Here is a 19,208-nt window from a genome sequence, read left to right on the forward strand (position 1 = left end):
ACCTAGCTCCTTGCCCTCAGGGAGGTGAATTACCTCAGTTACAGGAGAACCTCTCCCGTCACTGTAATAAGGGTCTGCACTGAAGCACTCCAGTTGTACAGCTGCAACAGCATTGCAATTGTAGACACAGCCTAAGTCCTTTTGTGAATCTAGCCCTTTGTCTTTTTCAACATTACAGGAACCAGCACCCATGACAGAAGATCTGCTGGAAGAACAGTCTGAAGTATTGGCTAAACTGGGAACATCAGCAGAAGGAGCTCACCTTCGGGCACGCATGCAGAGTGCTTGCTTACTCTCAGATATGGAGTCTTTTAAGGTATATGCTGCTTGCAGAGTTCTCTGGGGCTATTTTGACATGAGCAAGCTGGGATAATTGGTCAAGATGACTGATTTTGAAGGATCTCCTGACAGCTGTTTTCTTCCCTTGCTATCTGTTTTAAACCTTGCTATTTTCCTAAATGAAAATTTCAGGGTACATTTAAAAATTCTCTGTTTATAATTCTTCTAAAGCTTAAATTTAAAATCTGTTTAAAAAAACAAAAACCCTCAAAGTAGGTATGTGTACCACACTACTTAGAGATGCAACACTTCATAGTAACTTTTCTAGCACAAGCTGTTTTTGAAAACCTAAAGTAGCAATGTAAAATATGACTTAAAGGAAGGTGGGGAACATTCAGTTTGGCAAATTTTACTGTGTGGACAACCATGCCTTCTTCAGTTTCAGCCTTCTGGTGACAATGTAGGAGCAGAAACCAATTGTGCCATTGTTAAATGAGGCTTTTTAACTTACTGGGAGCGTTTGATTTGTAACATAAAAGTTAATAGGCTACTCCCATTTAATGATTTGGTACAAAAAATGAAGTTGGTTGGCAAGCAGGCATCAGCACTTTTATTGGCATTAAAACAAGTGTTTGCCACCTGCTTCAGTAACCAGTATAAAGCTCAGTTTAGAAAGTATTTTAGTGCAGCCTATGACTTTTTCAGGCACTGAGTGATGACAGCGTGATTTTTATTTTCCATCTCCAGTTTTCTTACAAAGTCACAACAATTTGTTATAAATCTCCTTTTCTCATGCTAATTGGAATCGCATGTGTTAAACCTCTTTTGCATCATTGACAAGGCAAACGCCTAATTTTGAGCTTGCTTGAAATAACTGGTAAACCTGTACTGATTTGTATAAGAGGATGCATTTTTTTATTGCGTTATCTTTCCATTGCTGTATACCATTTAATAATGTGAATGTTCGGTGCTTTTCTAGTGCCCCTTTTCTAGTGCTGACACAGTGAGTTGGTGGTTTGTGATTAGAACTCAGGAATTCCTGGCTCCTAGCCCTTAGCTCAGTCCATAAAACCACATTTCCCTGTTAACCAGATGGTATATAGAAAAACTCTATTAAAAATTTAATAAATGTATTTTATCTTATTTTTTTTCTTCCATTCTAGGCAGCTAACCCTGGCTGTTGCCTGGAAGATTTTGTGAGGTGGTACTCACCTCGAGATTACATTGAAGAGGAAGTGGTTGATGAAGAGGGGAATAGAGTACTTAAGGGTGAACTGAGTGCCCGAATGAAGATTCCCAGCAACATGTGGGTAGAGGCGTGGGAAACAGCAAAGCCAGTTCCAGCCCGGAGGCAGAGGCGACTGTTTGATGACACTAGAGAGGCCGAGAAGGTAAAAAGCTCTGTGTTGTGGTAGTCTGTTCTGTGATTCCTAGTAAACATGTAATGGTCTATTATGAAAGATTTAACCAGTAACTTGTAATTGGACTGCTTTTTTGCCAGTATAACTGTTCTTAGAACAACTTTCTGAAATTTGAATAAATAATGCAGTTGCCTTTTGAAAACCTGTCCAACTGTAACTTGGTAAGTTGTGTTACTTAAGGACTTATTTGCATTTCTAATAAATGAAATGAAGATTTTGATTACATTCAGTGTTCTAATTTCTTGAAACTTTCATTATTTGCAGTTTCTTTACTTACTGTTGTAGTGGAATTAGAATCACAAATTACAGATGAGAAAGACTTAAGTCCCATCTCCCTGCAGAATATTTTCTGGAGCTTTGTTATAGAGCTTTCATCATGAGGACTAACATCACAGCATACTTTTGAGGCTAATGATTCTTGTATCTATCTCATTAATGTTGTAGTGGGTGAAGTGCAGCTTAATGTTCCATTTTTGCAATTTAAGGATTGGTGCTCATCAGTCATAGTTAATCTTATTTTTGTTAAATGAATTTTGTCATTAATGTATTAATTTTGTGACATACCATAGGTGCTTCACTATCTTGCAGTTCAGAAACCAGCTGACCTTGCAAGGCATCTTTTGCCTTGTGTCATCCATGCAGCTGTACTAAAGGTAAAGGAAGAAGGTAAATAACATATAATAAGTAATTAAAATGTTTTTAAGAGCAGTGATGATACTATGACTAAAGTTGTGTTGTCTTTTAGAAACACTGGAAGATATCGCTTCAGTTAAGAAGATTATTAAGCAGATAATATCTCATTCCAGTAAAGTTCTAAGATTTCCAAACCCAGAGGACAAAAAATTGGAAGTAAGCCTGTCATGTTAGCCAGGGATAAAAACTTTGCAGATCTCAGTACTGTCTATAGTTTGTGTTTAAAGTGCTGATTTTTTTTTTCTTCTCCTTCCCCTGTTCAAAAAAAAAAAAATCACCCTTATACAGGAAATAATTGCTCAAATTATGAGTGCAGAAGCTATCATTGCCAGGGCAAGGTCACTGAAAGCAAAATTTGGGATAGAGAAATGTGACCAGGAGGAGGAAAAAGAAGATCTGGAAAGGTGACTGATACTTTATTAGTTTACTCTCTTTGGTGCTTCTCCCCATATTTTTCTAGGTTCCACAGCTTCATAGATTCATCGATACTTAGGTCAGAAGGGACCATTATGATCATCTAGTCTGACCTCCTGCACAACGCAGGCCACAGAATTTCACCCACCACTCCTACAAAAAACCTCTCACCTATGTCTGTGTTATTGAAGTCCTCAAATCGTGGTTTAAAGACTTGGAGGAGCAGAGAATCCTCCAGCAAGTGACCCGTGCTCCATGCTACAGAGGAAGGCGAAAAACCTCCAGGGCCTCTTCCAATCTTCCCTGCAGTAAAATTCCTTCCCGACCCCAAATATGGCGATCAGCTAAACCCTGAGCATATGGGCAAGATTCATCAGCCAGATACTACAGAAAATTCTTTTCTGGGTAACTCAGATCCCACCCCATCTAATATCCCATCACAGGCGATTGGGCCTATTTACCATGAATATTTAATTACCAAAACCATGTTATCCCATCATCCCATCTCCTCCATAAATTTATCGAGTTTAATCTTAAAGCCAGATAGATCTTTTGCCCCCACTGCTTCCCTTGGAAGGCTATTCCAAAACTTCACTCCTCTGATGGTTAGAAACCTTTGTCTAATTTCTAGTCTAAATTTCCTCGTCGACAGTTTATATCCATTTGTTCTTGTGTCCACACTGGTACTGAGCTTAAATAATTCTCTCCCTCTCCGGTATTTATCCCTCTGATATATTTATAGAGAGCAATCATATCTCCCCTCAACCTTCTTTTAGTTAGGCTAAACAAGCCAAGCTCCTTGAGTCTCCTTTCATAAGACAAGTTTTCCATTCCTCGGATCATCCTAGTAGCCCTTCTCTGTACCTGTTCCAGTTTGAATTCATCCTTCTTAAACAGGGGAGACGAGAACTGCACATAGTATTCCAGGTGAGGTCTCACCAGTGCCTTGTATAACGGTACTAAAACCTTCTTATCTCTACTGGAAATACCTCTCCTGATGCATCCCAAGACCGCATTAGCTTTTTTCATGGCCATATCACGTTGGCGGCTCCCAGTCATCCTATGATCAACCAATACTCCAAAGTCTTTCTCCTCCTCTGTTACTTCTAATTGATGCAGCCCCAGCTTATAACTAAAATTCTTGTTATTAATCCCTAAATGCATGACCTTACACTTCTCACTATTAAATTTCATCCTAGTACTATTACTCCAGTTTACAAGGTCATCCAGATCCTCCTGTAGGATATCCCTGTCCTTCTCTAAATTGGCAATACCTCCCAGCTTTGTATCATCCGCAGACTTTATTAGCACACTCCCACTTTTTGTGTCGAGGTCAGTAATAAAAAGGTTGGTCCCAAAACTGATCCTTGAGGAACTCCACTGGTAACCTCCCTCCAGCCTGACAGTTCACCTTTCAGTAGGACCCCTTGTATTCTCCCCTTTAACCAGTTCCTTATCCACCTTTCAGTTTTCCTATTGATCCCCATCTTACCCAATTTAACTAATAAATCCCCATGTGGCATGGTATCAAACACCTTACTGAAATCTAGGTAAATTAGATCCACTGCGTTTCCTTTGTCTAAAAAAATCTGTTACTTTCTCAAAGAAGGAGATCAGGTTGGTTTGGCACGATCTACCTTTTGTAAAACCATGTTGTATTTTGTCCCATTTACCGTTGACTTGGGACAGCTTAGACAATTGCTGATGGGGAGTACTAATGATAATGCAGATTGCCAAGAAGCCACAATACACGAGACAGACACTTCAAAGAATGACGTTTATAACTCTTCATAGTTGGAAACATTTCTAGAGGGTTCCTGTCCTACGTATTGGGGATGCCAAATGCAATGTACTCTATCCATCTCTTCGAAAACATTGTGCTATGTGGCCTTAATTTAATGCAGTTGACCTTTTATGTAAATGTGATAAGAGTATCTAGTGTGTCTATTGCCTGTTCTGTGCGTGTGAAAGTGCACAAGTTGAACTCCCTATGTTGTTTGGGACCTACGGATGAGAAATGTTATATAAGAACCATATATTTTATTTTATTTTATTTTATTTATTACTGTCCTGTGCATGATGTAGAATAAAATATCCAAAAGAACCATTTTTCCCATTATTCTCCTTAGTAACATAAAGTGCTGTATTGGGGCACTTCAAGAAAACTAGTGAATAGGAGCCAGTTAGCCAAAGATTTTTTTTCTGTTCACCACCACAGTGTGACTGACTATTCCTTAGTCTGGCTAAACATGTGAATGTTAAAAAGTTGAATATTGGAATAGGCTAAATTCTTAGGGCTAAGGTGGTTGGTGTGCTAGGATGAGAGGGGTTCCTTCACTCTTGGTGCTGGGACTCTTTGGAGGAGCCATTCCTGACTAGGATCACCGCTCCCTGCTAGAAATTCTCCTAATTTCCGTCCTGTGTTCTTAATGTGCTCACTTCCCCCAACTGCAGATTCTTGATTCCTCCCTGAAATTGGGAGCCTTCAGGGGGAAGATTGGACACATTGGTCAGGGGGTGGTTAAGAGCCAATAAACTGTTCTAATATGAGGCAGCTAGAAGCTGAGTCAGCAGTACAGGAGGTGAGTAAACATAGGCTGGGTTGCCTTTTCCAACCCTGGGGGAGGGATTAGGAGTGGAGATAAGAGTTGCAGTCCCTGTTGGGATGGAGTGAAAGAAGTAGAGGGACAGATGTGTATACCACAGATGAGGGATCCAAGAGTTAAGACTTTGAAAAAATCCTGGTAATGTAATGTAATGTCATGTGTAATACTGGAAAAATAGTAAGTTTCTAAACTGGGCGTCAGATTTAATTTTGAACGTATGTCTTCCTAGTAGTGCTCTTAGTGCAGGAACTGTTTTTACACTCAAGCTAGATGGGGAGTTTTTGTAGTTCTTACAGGAAAGAGTTTTGAAGATGTCATGTGAAAATAATTAAGAACTGATACAGTTAAGAACTTGGATGCTCACCTTTTCCTTCCTTTCATTATTTTGTGCTTCCAGGTTTGTAAATTGTCTTCTGGAGCAGCCAGAAGTATCAGTCATTGGTGCAGGAAGAGGACCTGCTGGTAGTATCATCCACAAGTTATTTGTGAATGCGCAGAGGGTAAGATAGAATTTTCAATTGATTCGCTGATACCTTTCAGTTAGACAGTATGAGGCAACAACTTTCCATGTGATGCTGATTTCTTCTATCTATAAATAGGCATGCATTTTTTTTTATAAATAGGCATGAGGTTTTTTTTTTTTTTTTTTTTTTCCTTCTTCCAATGAAAACAATTTTGGCAATAGTAGAACTTTAACTACATGAAGAAAGGAGAACAAAAGCCATGGGATATTATAAGACTGTGAATGCGGCTAGGTAGACAGCCATCTAAGTGATCTTAAAGTGAAGATCACTTTTAAATATGACTAACAATGCCATTGTGTGATTCTGCATTTGTATCTAGCTTTCCTGATCAAATGTGCTCAGTTTATAAATAAAGATTTTTTACTTCCAGCCCTGCAAACTCTTCTGGGTTCTGAGTTAAAATGTTTTTTTACTTTATCACTGGTAATAATGGTTTTGCAGGCCAAAATCTGCTCTTTGTGACTTTTCTGCAGTTCTGTTGCCTCAGTGGATTGGCACAAGTATTTCTGATTGAGATTTTGCTTAGTAAACAGTTATGTTGATGATGCAAAAGAATGAAGAGCCCCACTCTCTCCTCCGTAGCTGTGTTGGCTTTGCAGGGCTTAACAGAAAAAAAGCGGTACAAATGTATTTTTTGTCAATAAAAGAAGTGGATATGACTCAGTATATACAGGGAGCAGATCTGATAGGTACACTGCTACTATTTTTAAGTAAAAAGAAAAGGAGTACTTGTGGCACCTTAGAGACTAACCAATTTATTTGAGCATGAGCTTTCGTGAGCTACAGCAGTGAGCTGTAGCTCACGAAAGCTCATGCTCAAATAAATTGGTTAGTCTCTAAGGTGCCACAAGTACTCCTTTTCTTTTTGCGAATACAGACTAACACGGCTGTTACTCTGAAACCTATTTTTAAGTAGTAACTTTCAGAGTAGACTTGCACTTTGAGCCTGCAATAATATGCTCTGCAATATGTGGGCCCAAAAAACAAAAGTTCAAAAAATCTAGCCTGGTATCTTTGACTATTTGATCTTGCCCTTGTGATTTACAAGAAGAGAGAATACTCAGTAGTTTAGCCCATTCCTTTTTCCACCTCCTCAGTCTCTCTTCCCCCCCCCCCCCCCCGGGGTGGGGGTGGGGAGGAACCATTCAGTTCTAATTAATTCCAGTTGCTCCCCTTCTTTTGCTAACATGGTAATGGTTTTTAAAATATGATGAGCGAAACTTGATCTTATTCAGTATTCTGAGGACAGTTGTGGCTGTTGCATTGTTACAACTGTGCCCTAGCGATAGTGAGTTCTTTTGGCAGAACACTTTCACAAAATTCAAGAGCATATAGAATTTTGCTATTTCATTAATATTGAAATTGTGCATCATTGCAATCAAGGGTGTCACTTCTTTTTAAACTATAAAAGGACATTAAATATTTGTATTGAGACTAGTAAACTTGCTTCTGACTCTTGACCAATTATATTTGAAGTGTGCTGAAAGGTGCAATTGCACGTTGATATCCATAGCCTTGTTCCTACTTTATATTTTTTTCATTTTCAGGATTTTTACTGACTGCAGTGTTTACCACCTGGATAGCCCTACTGGCCTCTTTGTATCAAACCTTTTCCAGTTTACCAGTTGTTTCCTTGTTGGGCATAAACTAATTTAATATCAAACAGATACTAAACTTCCTACTAATCTTCTCACACTAAAGTTCCTTCTAAACTTCTCCCAATTTTTTAAAATACAGTGGTACATATTGGACAATAGTATTCGTATTCAGTAGGAGTAACTCTAGTTAGAAGCAGGTTGTATTCACAGGTGCAATCCTGGAATTCTCAAAGGTAAAGCTGTCTCTTCCTGTTGTTCAGTGTTCTTAAGAATAAGGGTTTGTTTTGATTCTTCTTTAGCAATACTACCAAGCATTCAGCAACTCTTATGTTGCCAGCCACATACTGATCTTGTCAGCTGTGGCAATTTTAACTTTTTTCCCCCAAGTCAGAGTGGTGTAACAGATGTTCTGTTCTTTTTCTCAAATATGTTATTGAAAGATTTCTTATCCAGTGAACTGGGATTATAGAAATGGGCTTTTACTAATTTAACTGATGAAAATAAATCTCTACTTTAACAGGCTGAGATTTGCTAAAAGGATTTTAACTTCGTTATATCTAATTTTCCCTATGCAGCTGAATTCTGCTGCAGATACAACAAATGTAACACTACCCCATCCTGTGGTTTTCCCCCCTCCCCCCCAACTTTTAATCAAAGGCTTCTTTGTTCTATTTACAGTTTTTTTCTTTGAGAAAGGCCCACCTATATATAATGTTGCAAAATGCAATATGGCTACAAAGCATACATATATGCTGTAATATTCTATGCTCTGCCCCTTGCTGATAGACTTCTGATTAAGTGCAGCATTCAGTAGTTCCAAAACTTCAGCAGAAGTTTCTAATGTTTGTAGAAGTTTAATGCTGAAGATATACATAAATTTCAGGCTTTGACTTCTTTCAGGCAGAAATAATCAAGCTATCTTCCAGCTCTATCTCCCTATGGGGGCATTACTAGTTGAAACGTTCTTATTGATGGGACAAAAATGTAGCTTGCTATTAAATAGCAAGTTTCATTTCCAAAAATTATTTCAGCAGCGACTTGTTGGGTAAATAGAACCTGATTGACAGACTTATTATTTACTAAGTTTTGACCCTGGACTCCTGTGCATGAATTGTGTAACAATGTGTGTTATATCTGCTGTGTTCTCAAAATACATGTTTGTCACAACAGCTCTCCTGACTTCAGTGTATGCTGTCTTTAAAACAATCTTAAAATCTCTGTCTAACCTTTATAAGTTATCTGACTTGCGTTTGTTTCTATCTTTCATCACTGGTTCTCTTCTCATCCCTCTCAAGATGACTGAATCTTCTGATGAGGTAACTAGCTTTTGTCCCTTGTTTTCTGCTCATCTTCCTAGCTTCATGTAAGGGAATAGAGAATAGCTTTTGAGTAGATATAGTACAACAGTTTCATAGGATTTGTACATATCACATATCTTAAGCATAAAAATTATTCTCTCTCTCCACTTTCAAACTGGCTTCTGCTCATCCACATATTTTTGAAATGTAACATGATGTGAAAAAACAGAGTTTGTAAAAACACTAAACATCTCATGTAATGAAGTTTAAATATGAGAAGTTAATTCTTTATGAAGCAGAGGCTTTTCACAGTGCATCCTGTTTTCATGTGTTAGAAATATCGTGATATTGCCATTGTACTGCACATAAACATTATGTTGTTCACTGGTTGGGATCAGCAACATAAAAGTGCAAGCTGTACTGTCTCTTTTGCTCTGCCATGGTAGATCACAGTTACCCCACTTCTTGGCCAGTAAAAATCTGATATATTGCAGAGAGTTCTCATTGGGTATGTCTACACAGTAAAGAGCCCTGCCCCCACCTGTAGGGTCCCGGAGCTTGGGCTCCAGTCTGAGCCCAGCAGTCTAGATAGCAATGAAACAGTCCGAGCCCAAGACGGCTGGCATGGCCAGCCGCAGATTTTTGTTGTTGCTGTGCAGACATGCCTATTGAGTCTGGAAATGAAGGACAGGGCAATGATTTGAGTGCACTGTAGGACTTGACCTGTGTAGTGGCCCTAATACTTCAAGGGGATACTGTCTTTAGACTTTTGTAGCCCCTCTCAGACGTGCCTGGATAATAAGGGAAGTATTGTGAGCCCTAACTGAAGAATTAAGCATTTTTCCTATTCATATCTCTTGTCTCCCATGGTGTCAAAAGTTAAAGTGAAAGATGGACTAGCTTTACCAGCTGCATGTATAAGGTTTTTACATCTGAGTGTGTGCAATGCTATTCCTTGGTGTCTTACTATGTGCCTACATGTAGCCTTTTGGTGTGTAAATTACCACATTTTGTTTTTTCTCTTTCAAAATAATTTCTGATATTGGTGTTAAGAATAACCTGCCCTTAAGTGACGCTTCTGGTTCTGTTTAAGGTTGCCACAATGACTTCACTTGATGATGAACTGAAGAGGTCAGGCTCATCAGATGAACGGAGACTGAATTTAGGAGCAGTTGCAGATTTCCCACCGCCTGCAGGCCGGGAGCTCATTTTACGCATAACTGTACCTCGACCTGCACCTTACTCTAAACCACTGCCTCAGCGTATGTACAGTGTAATCACAAAAGAGGATTTTCGACTTGCTGGTGCCTTTTCAGCTGATACAACATTCTTCTGATGTCACTAGCTTTTAGTTATCTTGTATGTCTTCACAAGTGGAACACTGTTTCTCTCTCTCTCTCTCTCCACGGAAATAAACACTATGGACCATGCCAATCTGTGGACAAGGAGAGGGAGGGGTAATTAGTGATCAAGAATAACTTTTCCTTAAGGAGTCGAATCAGCATCTCCAAGCGATGCCTGCATCAACCCTTATTTCTGATATTTGGGACAGCTCTACAAGTTACTAGACACTTCAACTGTCTAAAAATCTCCCCTCTGTCCAAAGAGTTGTACATTTTTGCATTAGCTAGTTTAACAATGGATACTTCACTGGGCTTCGTACAAATACTTCATGTTGAAATTACAGTGCAGTACATGCTGCTTTTCAGTTTCTAATCTAGTCCTACTAAAGTTGTGTTAGGCAGTCTATTTGAAGTGTAAACCTTAAATAGTTGTATTTATTATCATATATAAAAAATATAATCTTAAATTTTTCACTGAATTCCAATGGCTGATTTTAAAATGCTATTAGTTTGAGCAAAATGTATCTAGAGAAAATTCAATCTTGTGCTAAACTCTTAACATGAAGTATTTGCCTAAAAAAGCCCTGGATTACATGAATTGGGTATCTTTTTTTCTCTGAACTGCTGAAATGGATATTTTTGGCTATAACAGGGTATTAAGCCTAAAAATCAACCAGCCTTTAAATTGATCATTTACAGTTTTCGAGCTTTTGTGTCCTCCTGTCTTGGAAGGAAGCATGTTTCCAACTGCAGTATAGACATACTCATTAGCTCTCCTTCAGCTAGTGTGCTAAAAATAGCAGTGGGGCCATGGTGCCTCAGGCTAGCTGCCAGAATACAATCAGTCCTGACTCCCTGGGCACATATTTGGGCGGCTAATCCGAGGCATTGTGACCACACTGCTTTTTTAAGTGCACTAGGTCAAACAGAGCCAATGTGTCTGTCTACTCACACTAGGGAGCGTGCTCACAGCTACAGTAAAGAAATACCTTAAATGTGAGACAGCTGGGCCAAAACTATATGTAAATCATGATTACTTAAGCAACTTATTGATGCTTATAGATAGCCTACAGCATGCATCTGTGTTCCTGTTGATCTGGTAATAAAAGTATTATGAAAGAAATATGAATCACATGCTGTAAACTGCTTGTCAAATACCATACAAACAGTATGATTTTAATGTGTGTGTTGATGATTTAAAATAATCCTTATTACAACAACTTGTGTTGGTCTGAATCAGCAAAGGATCATAGCTGCATTGTAAATACATGTCAAAATGGCTGTGAAACACAGTTTTGTTGCTTGCACTTATTTGTCTTTGGACACAATACAATAAATCTTAATGTAATTGGCTATTGAAATTGTTCACTTTACTTGTTCAGTTAAAGTGGTAGTACCTCAGGCAATACATGTGGTAGGTATTAATGTACAAGTTGATTCTGGAACACAATCACTTGCAGTAACAGCTTAAAATTTTGACAAATAGGGAAGATGCCCATCTTTTCTCTTCATGACAATTTGTGAACATCCAGAGGTTTGGGATCTTGACTACTTTTGAAAATTGCACCTCAAGTAGCAAAAGTGCCTAAGGCCCAGATCCTCAAAGGTATTTAGGTGCCTAACTCCCATTCATTTTGTCGTACATAAATACTGTTTGAGCATCTGTACCTAAGCACACTTCAACCTTTTACTCTGTACCTATTAGAACATTTTATGGCATGGAAAATTAGATCATGACATTCCTTTTTTGTGAGTATTATTGTAAAACTTAGTGTGTCGTATTAGGAACAGGTGTCCCACTGGGCTTAGATCTTATCACCGTAGAAGTGGGGTCTAATAGAACCATACGTGAGTAGACCAAATAAGCAACCACATTCCAAGGAATGATGGACAGAAACCCTTACGAATTATTCCAGAGCTGGCACTGGACCAGGTTAGTATTTGAGAGGGTAACTAGCCAAACTCCATATTTAGAGGCGAGGAAAGTCTTTCACAGGCCAGTTTTGTGATATAACTTTAACTGATTTTCCATTCCTCTCCCATTTTCCAGGTGCAAGGACCTACTGAGTTAAGAAATCTTGGTGTGAACTTTTGTACTATACCTTTCCCATATTTTTAAACCAATTCACATTGCCATGGTACCTGCAAAGTATAGCTAACTTCCTTTTAGGGGGAAAAAAAAGGCAAAACCCCTCCATTTGTGTTTGTATAGTAGTCTCTGGTATCATGTCCTTTTTAAATTTTATTCCTAGCATAAACATCACTGCATTCTGTTCCCCTGAAGGATTTTGTATAAAGCTAGTGTTGAGCAATTACCGTTTTTTTTTGTTTTTGTTTTTGTTCAGTGACGGTTCTGGAAAAGGGGGCGAGGAATTTCTTTGACCCAAAATGAATTTTAAAAAAAAATTGTAAAAAAATTTGATGAATTTCAGGTTGAACAGATTGATCCAGAATGGAGGAGTGGTGACATCCTTTAACTTTTAGCTTAGTAGTTACAGCACTTAGCTGGGCTATATTTTCCCCTCTGCCTGCTATGTAGAAGGTATTTGAACCTCCTACATGACTAGAGAATGCCCTAGCTATTCCACGGTTGTTAAATGATTAGAGCAGGGACTAGAACAGAGGTGGGCAAACTATGGCCTGCAGGATCGTCCTGCCCGGCCCCTGAGGCTAGCCCCTCGTCCCTCCCCCACAGCCTCAGCATGCTGCGCTGCTGGCCTGGGAGAGGGCTGCACTGTGTGGGCAGGGGGGCTCACCTGCAGCCTCAGGAGGAGCATTGGGCGGCTGCGCAGCTGGCTTCTGTCTGGCTACGCGGCTGCCCCTGCTCCTCCTGAGTCCGCCCATGTTCGCAGGGCTGTATTCTGAAAGAGGCTTTAGAGGGGGACTTGTCAGGGGGTGGGGGGTGGTTAGGGGAGTTAGATGGGTTGGAGGTTCTGAGGGGCACAGTCAGGGGATGGGAAGTGGGAGGGGATGGATAGGGTTAGGGGAGGCAAAGCCTCCCCTATCCAGCCCTCCATACAGTTTTGGAACCCCGATATGGCCCTCAGGCTAAAAAGTGTGCCCACCCCTGGACTAGAACATGGGTCTCCCACCTCCAGAGTGAGTGCCCTAATTCAGGGGCTCTCAACGTCTCCAGGCTACTGTACCCCTTTCAGGAGTCTGATTTGTCTTGTGTACCTCAGGTTTCAACCCACTTAAAAGATAAAAATACTACAGCACACTATTACTGAAAAATTGCTTACTTTTTCATTATTACCATATAATTATAAAACAAATTAATTGGAATATAAATATTGTACTTACATTTCAGTGTATAGTTTATAGAGCAGTATAAACAAGTCATTGTCTATAGGAGATTTTAGTTTGTATTGAATGTTAGTGCTTTTTATGTTGCCTGTTATAAAACTAAGCAAATATCTAAATGAGTTGATGTATCCTCTACGTACCCCTGCCTTAAATCAACAGACTAGAGTCATTCTCATGCATTCCCTGGCCCACTGACTATCCACTGTGATATGTAGTGGCAATTCATAGTCATTCATAATTTATACATGGTGGAACAGCTTCAAAAGAAGAGATTGAGAGATTCACACCAGAATTTCCCCAGAGGCCTGCAGTGAAGGCACTATTTTGGGGGGAGGGAGACCTAAGTGTGACAGGTTCCCACTAGGGTGCCACCTGGAACTGGGGTACCACTAAGCCCCTGACTCACCAGCCTGGGCTCCTTCTCTCACTGCACAGCTGTGACAAGCTGCACTTTCACCAGCATTCATACAGGTAGGGACACACCCAGCTGTAGTTACATGCGAGCTCTCTAACCACCAGCTTCCCAAGCTGGGACCCCAGTACTGTCCTGCCCTGGTCAAATCTGGCCAGTATATGGGTTTAATACCTGGTCTGCCTCTCCATCAATGGGAAAAGAACAATGCACACTTCTTGTAACCAAGCAGAGATTTTCCCCAAGCACTTGAGTGAAAGATCACTGGTTTAGATTAAAACATAAAATAAGTTTAACTAGAGAAGGATGGATTTTAAGTGATAGCAAACAGATCAAAGCAGATTACTTAGTAAATAAACTGAGTTTAAGATATGGTGATAAACAGGCTGGCAGGTTCTTAAGGCTGCCTTGGCTCTGCAGGTTGGGTTTTCTAGATTTTCATCTACAGGTTTGAAATCCCTCTACCCTGGGACCATCACTTGTCACAGTTCAGTCCTTGTTCCTTAGGTGTTTCTAGGTGTGTTTTAGGGAGAGAGAGGTCCCCTCATGATGTATTCCCCCCCCCCCATATCTTCTTCCCACTTGCTAGAAAGCTCTTTTGCGGTGACCTGGGTCAAACAGTTCCCATTGTGTAGTGCTATCTCTGAGAGGTTTCTGTTGTACACATTCCCTGGGGTAATCGCTATGCTTGTGTGCATTTCCTCAATAGGCCATTAACATTGTTTTTACAATTGTACCTGTGAGGCAGCTTGTGGGTGTTTTCAACTTCACAACATGTTTCAATAACACATACATAGTCAAACTTCACATACGACAATAGCACATGCAATCCAACGAGATATTAATGTCTAGCAGCTCAAGACTTTTAGAATGATACCTCACATCGCATACTTTGTACAAAACATATCCTAATTACATGACAGTGGTGAACATTGGGGTGCTATACCAATTTCACTTCCTTCCCCACATCAAGCAAAGGGGTGAAAATCTGGCTTTTTGCTTTAGAACACCTCATTTCCTGTCTCCAGTAGCCTGATTTCATTTTAGTAGCTTTTTGGTGCACATTTCCACCTGCAGGAGCATCTGCACTCCTGACCAGCTCTTTGAAATAGTCCAATACCAGCTATTAAGCCTAAACCTGTAGGACTTATTCCCTATCGGACACATCCCCTCTTTCGTCCTCCATACTCACCCTCATTCCCTGAAATGGTGGCCTCATTTTATCTCACTTTAAATATAGTGTGAGTATATTGCAGAGAATTCTCATTTGGATGTCTACACAGCAAAGAAAAACCCACGGCTGGCCCATGCTGTTTAATTGCCGTGTAGACTTCTGGGCTTGGGCTGGAACCAAAGATTGTACTGAAGTAAATCTTTAACATACGCTAGTTCAGTATCCTTACTTGGCATAGCCTCTTCTGCATTAATGTTCTGTTTATCTTTTTACAGGCACCTTCTGCATATCATGTTTTAATCTACTCTAGCAGCTCCCACCACTACCATGCTTTCTGAATTAGATTAATCTTCTTACAGCATAGAAGCAAAAGCTGTTTGTAAAAAATCAGATTGCAATATAGAGTATGTGCATTACTTTTCTTGTGATAATTTGCCAACTCCATGCAATTTGTGTAAGCTGCATAAATGAGTGCTACATGATTTTTTTGAAATGTGCTTTAGCCAGTCACGCATGATCATCTTACCATAAATTGGCAAAACTTTTGTTGCTCAGGGGTGTGGAAAAAAAAATCCCCCTGAGCGACATAAATATCTTGGGGGGAGATGCTCGCCTGCTGACATAGCTACCGCCACTTGAGCTGGTTGTATGATGTTGATGGGAGAGCTCTCTCCCATCAGTATAACGTGGCAACACGAGCGCTGTTACAGCTGTGCTGCTGTAAGCTTGCAAGTGTAGACATGGCCTTAGTTTGTACTGACTTCTCTAGTGCTTTTTAGGTAGCCTGTTGTAAACCTAGAGAAATATCTGGATGAGTTGACGTACCCCCAGAAGTACAGGTACCCCTGGTTGAGAACCACTGCACCAGAGGCAGGGATGAGCCTGCATAAGTGACATTGTTTAATGCTGCAACATAAGAGGCAAGCAATATGAAATGCTAATAAGCTGGAAAAGCACTTACTCAGGATTTATTTTTCTATCTTGACATCAGCAGTAGTTCTCTATCCATACTCTTGAGTAAGCTGAAAGGTCTGTGGAGAGAGTTTTAGACTATAGAGGAGTATTCCATCTTATCAAGGACCTGCCACTAAGATAGAGCAGAGGTCCCTGCGTCGGCTTCACTCAGTCACAGCTCCATGGCTGCTTTCCTTTTTTATCATTTGAATCGCTCTTCCTACTAGAGGAGTGGCGAAAGCACAGAGAAGGCAATTTGGTCAGGCGCAAGTATTTGTTTCCAGTGATATAAGGTCTCAATCTGTGAAGAGTCCCATCTTTGTTTTGACTGCATGAGAAGTGGTCCAGCTGGGGTGACTTAGTTCTTTGGTCATCACATGGAATGTGTCTTGGTTCAATGGGGTGTTCTGAATTGCCTATAGCAGCTTTTGTGTTCACTCTCCCCTTTATGCAGATCAGAATGCTTAAGGTTAGGTAAGCTTCTGCTCAGGAGAGCATCTATACCACTTCAGTGTATAGACCTGAGCTCCCTTTGTGATTTGTGTATGCCAAAGTCATTGTGCTGATTGTACTAGAATGTGGTCTTTTCTCAGGTCATCCTGGTAACATAGGACAGCCAACCTGATTGTTCATTTCAAGGAGGCTGATACGTAGGACTCTTTCAACTTGACCACATACCCTTTGCATTATGGTGTTTCAGGGGCACTTTCCTTCCTGATAGGCTGGCATCTATGGTTAGGATTTTGCAGTCCAGACTGTAAATGGAGTATTCTACAATTATGGGTGGTTTCCTGGTTTCCACCAGCAGATCACTGTTGATGGTATCCTCACTTATGTCTACAAAAGAATTTCTTGCTGCAAAAGGATTCCAAGTCTTTGAGAATCCTTGGAGCTCACTTATGTAGTCTCTCTGCATAAGGACCAGGAGACCTACAAGCCATAACTAAAAATGCAGGTAAGTTTTGCTCAGGTCCACTGGCATAGGAGGGTCCCTGGGGTTGACTGCAGAGTTTCCATCCTGAATTTCATTATCTTGGTTCATTCTGGTTTTTTTTATCTTATGGATGAAGAAGATGGGGGTAGAGCCTCAAGCACCATTTTTTCTTGAGGGATAGATAGATGTGAGATCGGTTTCATAGTAGTTTGATTCAAAGTTGGAGAGGGAATGGAAAAGGGATGTGAAGGAGCCTGTAGCAATATTCCTGAGATCCTGAGGAGTCAGGGCTCCAAGAATGGGATATCCTATTCCTATTTCTGGACAGAGGCAGGTCTGCTTGGACAGGAAGGAAGGATTGGGCCCATTCATTGATCTGGACTTTCCTTTGGTGTATCAAGGTCCTAGCTCCTGGAATAAAGGGAGTCCTTCTCTGGTACTTTTTTGTTTGAAGTAGAAATGAAAGAAGTTCCTGCCCTTATATAAGGGCTTCTTGAAGTTTGCTGGGTCAAATGCTTCAGTTTAACCACTTTATTTGGGTACAACCTTATGAAGCCTTCGTTCAAACAGGATTTCATCCTAGAATTTTGAGGCACAGAGAATTTACTATGCGTAATAAGGCACTTCTTGGCATTCTGCCGCTCTGTTTGGTTGCCTCCACCATACTTGCAGAGGGAAGTACAAGGGGAGAGGAAGGAACTTGGCAGGTGATCCTCTTTGGTGAATGATCCCCAAAAAGTCATCCCCCTAGGTTGGGGGAGGGGGTCAAAGAATATTACTCACTGCTATTGCCCACATATTTGGCTTTAAAAAGCTAGAGAGATAGCACATCATTTCAGCACTGCTGCTTTGTTTGCTGGAATTTTGTCTTCTCTGCAGCTTAATTGAGCTTTCAATTACTAGCATTTGATAAACAAGGCAGTTTCTACACCAGCCAAATGTTTATCTTCTGTGCCACGCTTTCTGAATTAGATTAATCTTATTACACAGAAGCAACAGCTTTTGTAACACTCAAATTTCAATAGTGTATTAACCAATTCTTTTTTCTCTACTGGTAATTTACAGAGGCTATGTAGTTCTTGTTTATGTTGTGTAACATGACAGCAACTTAGCACCCCACTATCACCAAACTTTTATGTGTGAACAATAAAAGAAAACAAGTCTCTCAAACTTCAAACTGAAATACTTTTATTGTATTTTAACGATGAATATCCCTGTGTCCTTTCTAAGCATCTCTGGCTGTAACACAAGACAGCCTCTTGCAAAGGCTCCTCCATACCAGAACCTAATTTTCAGTCAGGTACTTGATGTTATTGATGGTCTCTCCCTCTCTCTGATGGTAGTATCTTCCTTCTTTGGCATTTTAAACTTCACTTGGGTCTGGGCTAGAGTTTGATTTTTGCTATAACTAGTTCTGTTTGACATAGAGTAGTCATTTTCCCTGGATCAGAGTGCTGTTTTTCTCTCCATGTATCAGTCTTCCATTACTTTACTGCTTCAGATTTTTTCCTCCATATTGTTTATTGGCTATGCTAAGCAGTTTTTGTTATATTCTCAGGTATTTGCAGGAAGAGAGGTGCAGCCCAAATGTCTCACACAGGGACAGAGGTCATGATCCAGATGTTTTTTCTCTCAATTGGATACTGTGACTGGTTTTATGGCAAAGTATAAGTTTACCTGTGCACAAATGAACTTATTGTGGCAAACCAATTTTAAAAAGAAATGCCACACTATTATATTATTCTCTGCTGACTGACTACCGTTTCTAAGGTGGGTGGCTCAGTACTGGGACTTGTCCCTGCTTCACTCTCTTCTCTCATTCCACAGTACATGCCCTGCTGTTACTGAGAAAAGGACGAAATATATCATTTCATGAGGCTCATGAATAGCTTCCACAGTGGCAATTTACTCAGCTTTTGCTCCTTGTGCTACACAATCAGACCCATCTCTTCTCCCTCTCATCTTCCCCCTAACCATGGAAGCTGTGCATGTGCAGTGATCTTCCACCCATGTGAAAGAACCTTAGACAGCAGCCAATCTGAAACAGGAACCACTTCTGCCTGTGGTCACGCTGCCATAATACAAGTCTCTGAGGAGGCTGAACACATTTCTGAGGGCTTTAAGTATGGTGAGGACCTTCATAAAACCATCAGGAACATGTTGCAATGATGCATTGTGACTATGACACCAGATGCTTCCAGCAGTGTGTGTGTGTGTGTGTGTGAGATTTCCAAACAGCTGAATGAAGAGAG

The 19,208-nt window shown here is 40.3% G+C and overlaps 1 protein-coding gene across 3 annotated transcripts in view; it reads left to right on the forward strand.

The window, feature by feature from the left end:
* RAB3GAP1 (RAB3 GTPase activating protein catalytic subunit 1) overlaps positions 1-11,529 on the forward strand; it is a 49,801-nt gene extending 38,272 nt beyond the window's left edge. The window contains exons 18-25 of one of the 3 annotated variants that reach the window (XM_048869202.2): positions 179-316; positions 1,443-1,670; positions 2,270-2,366; positions 2,446-2,549; positions 2,682-2,797; positions 5,811-5,913; positions 8,831-8,851; positions 9,927-11,529. In XM_048869202.2, the coding sequence (XP_048725159.1) occupies positions 179-316; positions 1,443-1,670; positions 2,270-2,366; positions 2,446-2,549; positions 2,682-2,797; positions 5,811-5,913; positions 8,831-8,851; positions 9,927-10,169 (1,050 nt within the window). In that variant the 3' untranslated portion in view covers positions 10,170-11,529. Of the gene's footprint in view, positions 1-178; positions 317-1,442; positions 1,671-2,269; positions 2,367-2,445; positions 2,550-2,681; positions 2,798-5,810; positions 5,914-8,830; positions 8,852-9,926 lie in introns of those variants that run through there. The other 2 variants (XM_048869203.2, XR_012664339.1) reach the window with 2 other exon arrangements.
* Positions 11,530-19,208: the final 7,679 nt, after the last annotated feature.

The sequence above is a fragment of the Caretta caretta genome, chromosome 11 (assembly GCF_965140235.1).
Source record: "Caretta caretta isolate rCarCar2 chromosome 11, rCarCar1.hap1, whole genome shotgun sequence".
Classification (NCBI taxonomy): domain Eukaryota; kingdom Metazoa; phylum Chordata; order Testudines; family Cheloniidae; genus Caretta; species Caretta caretta.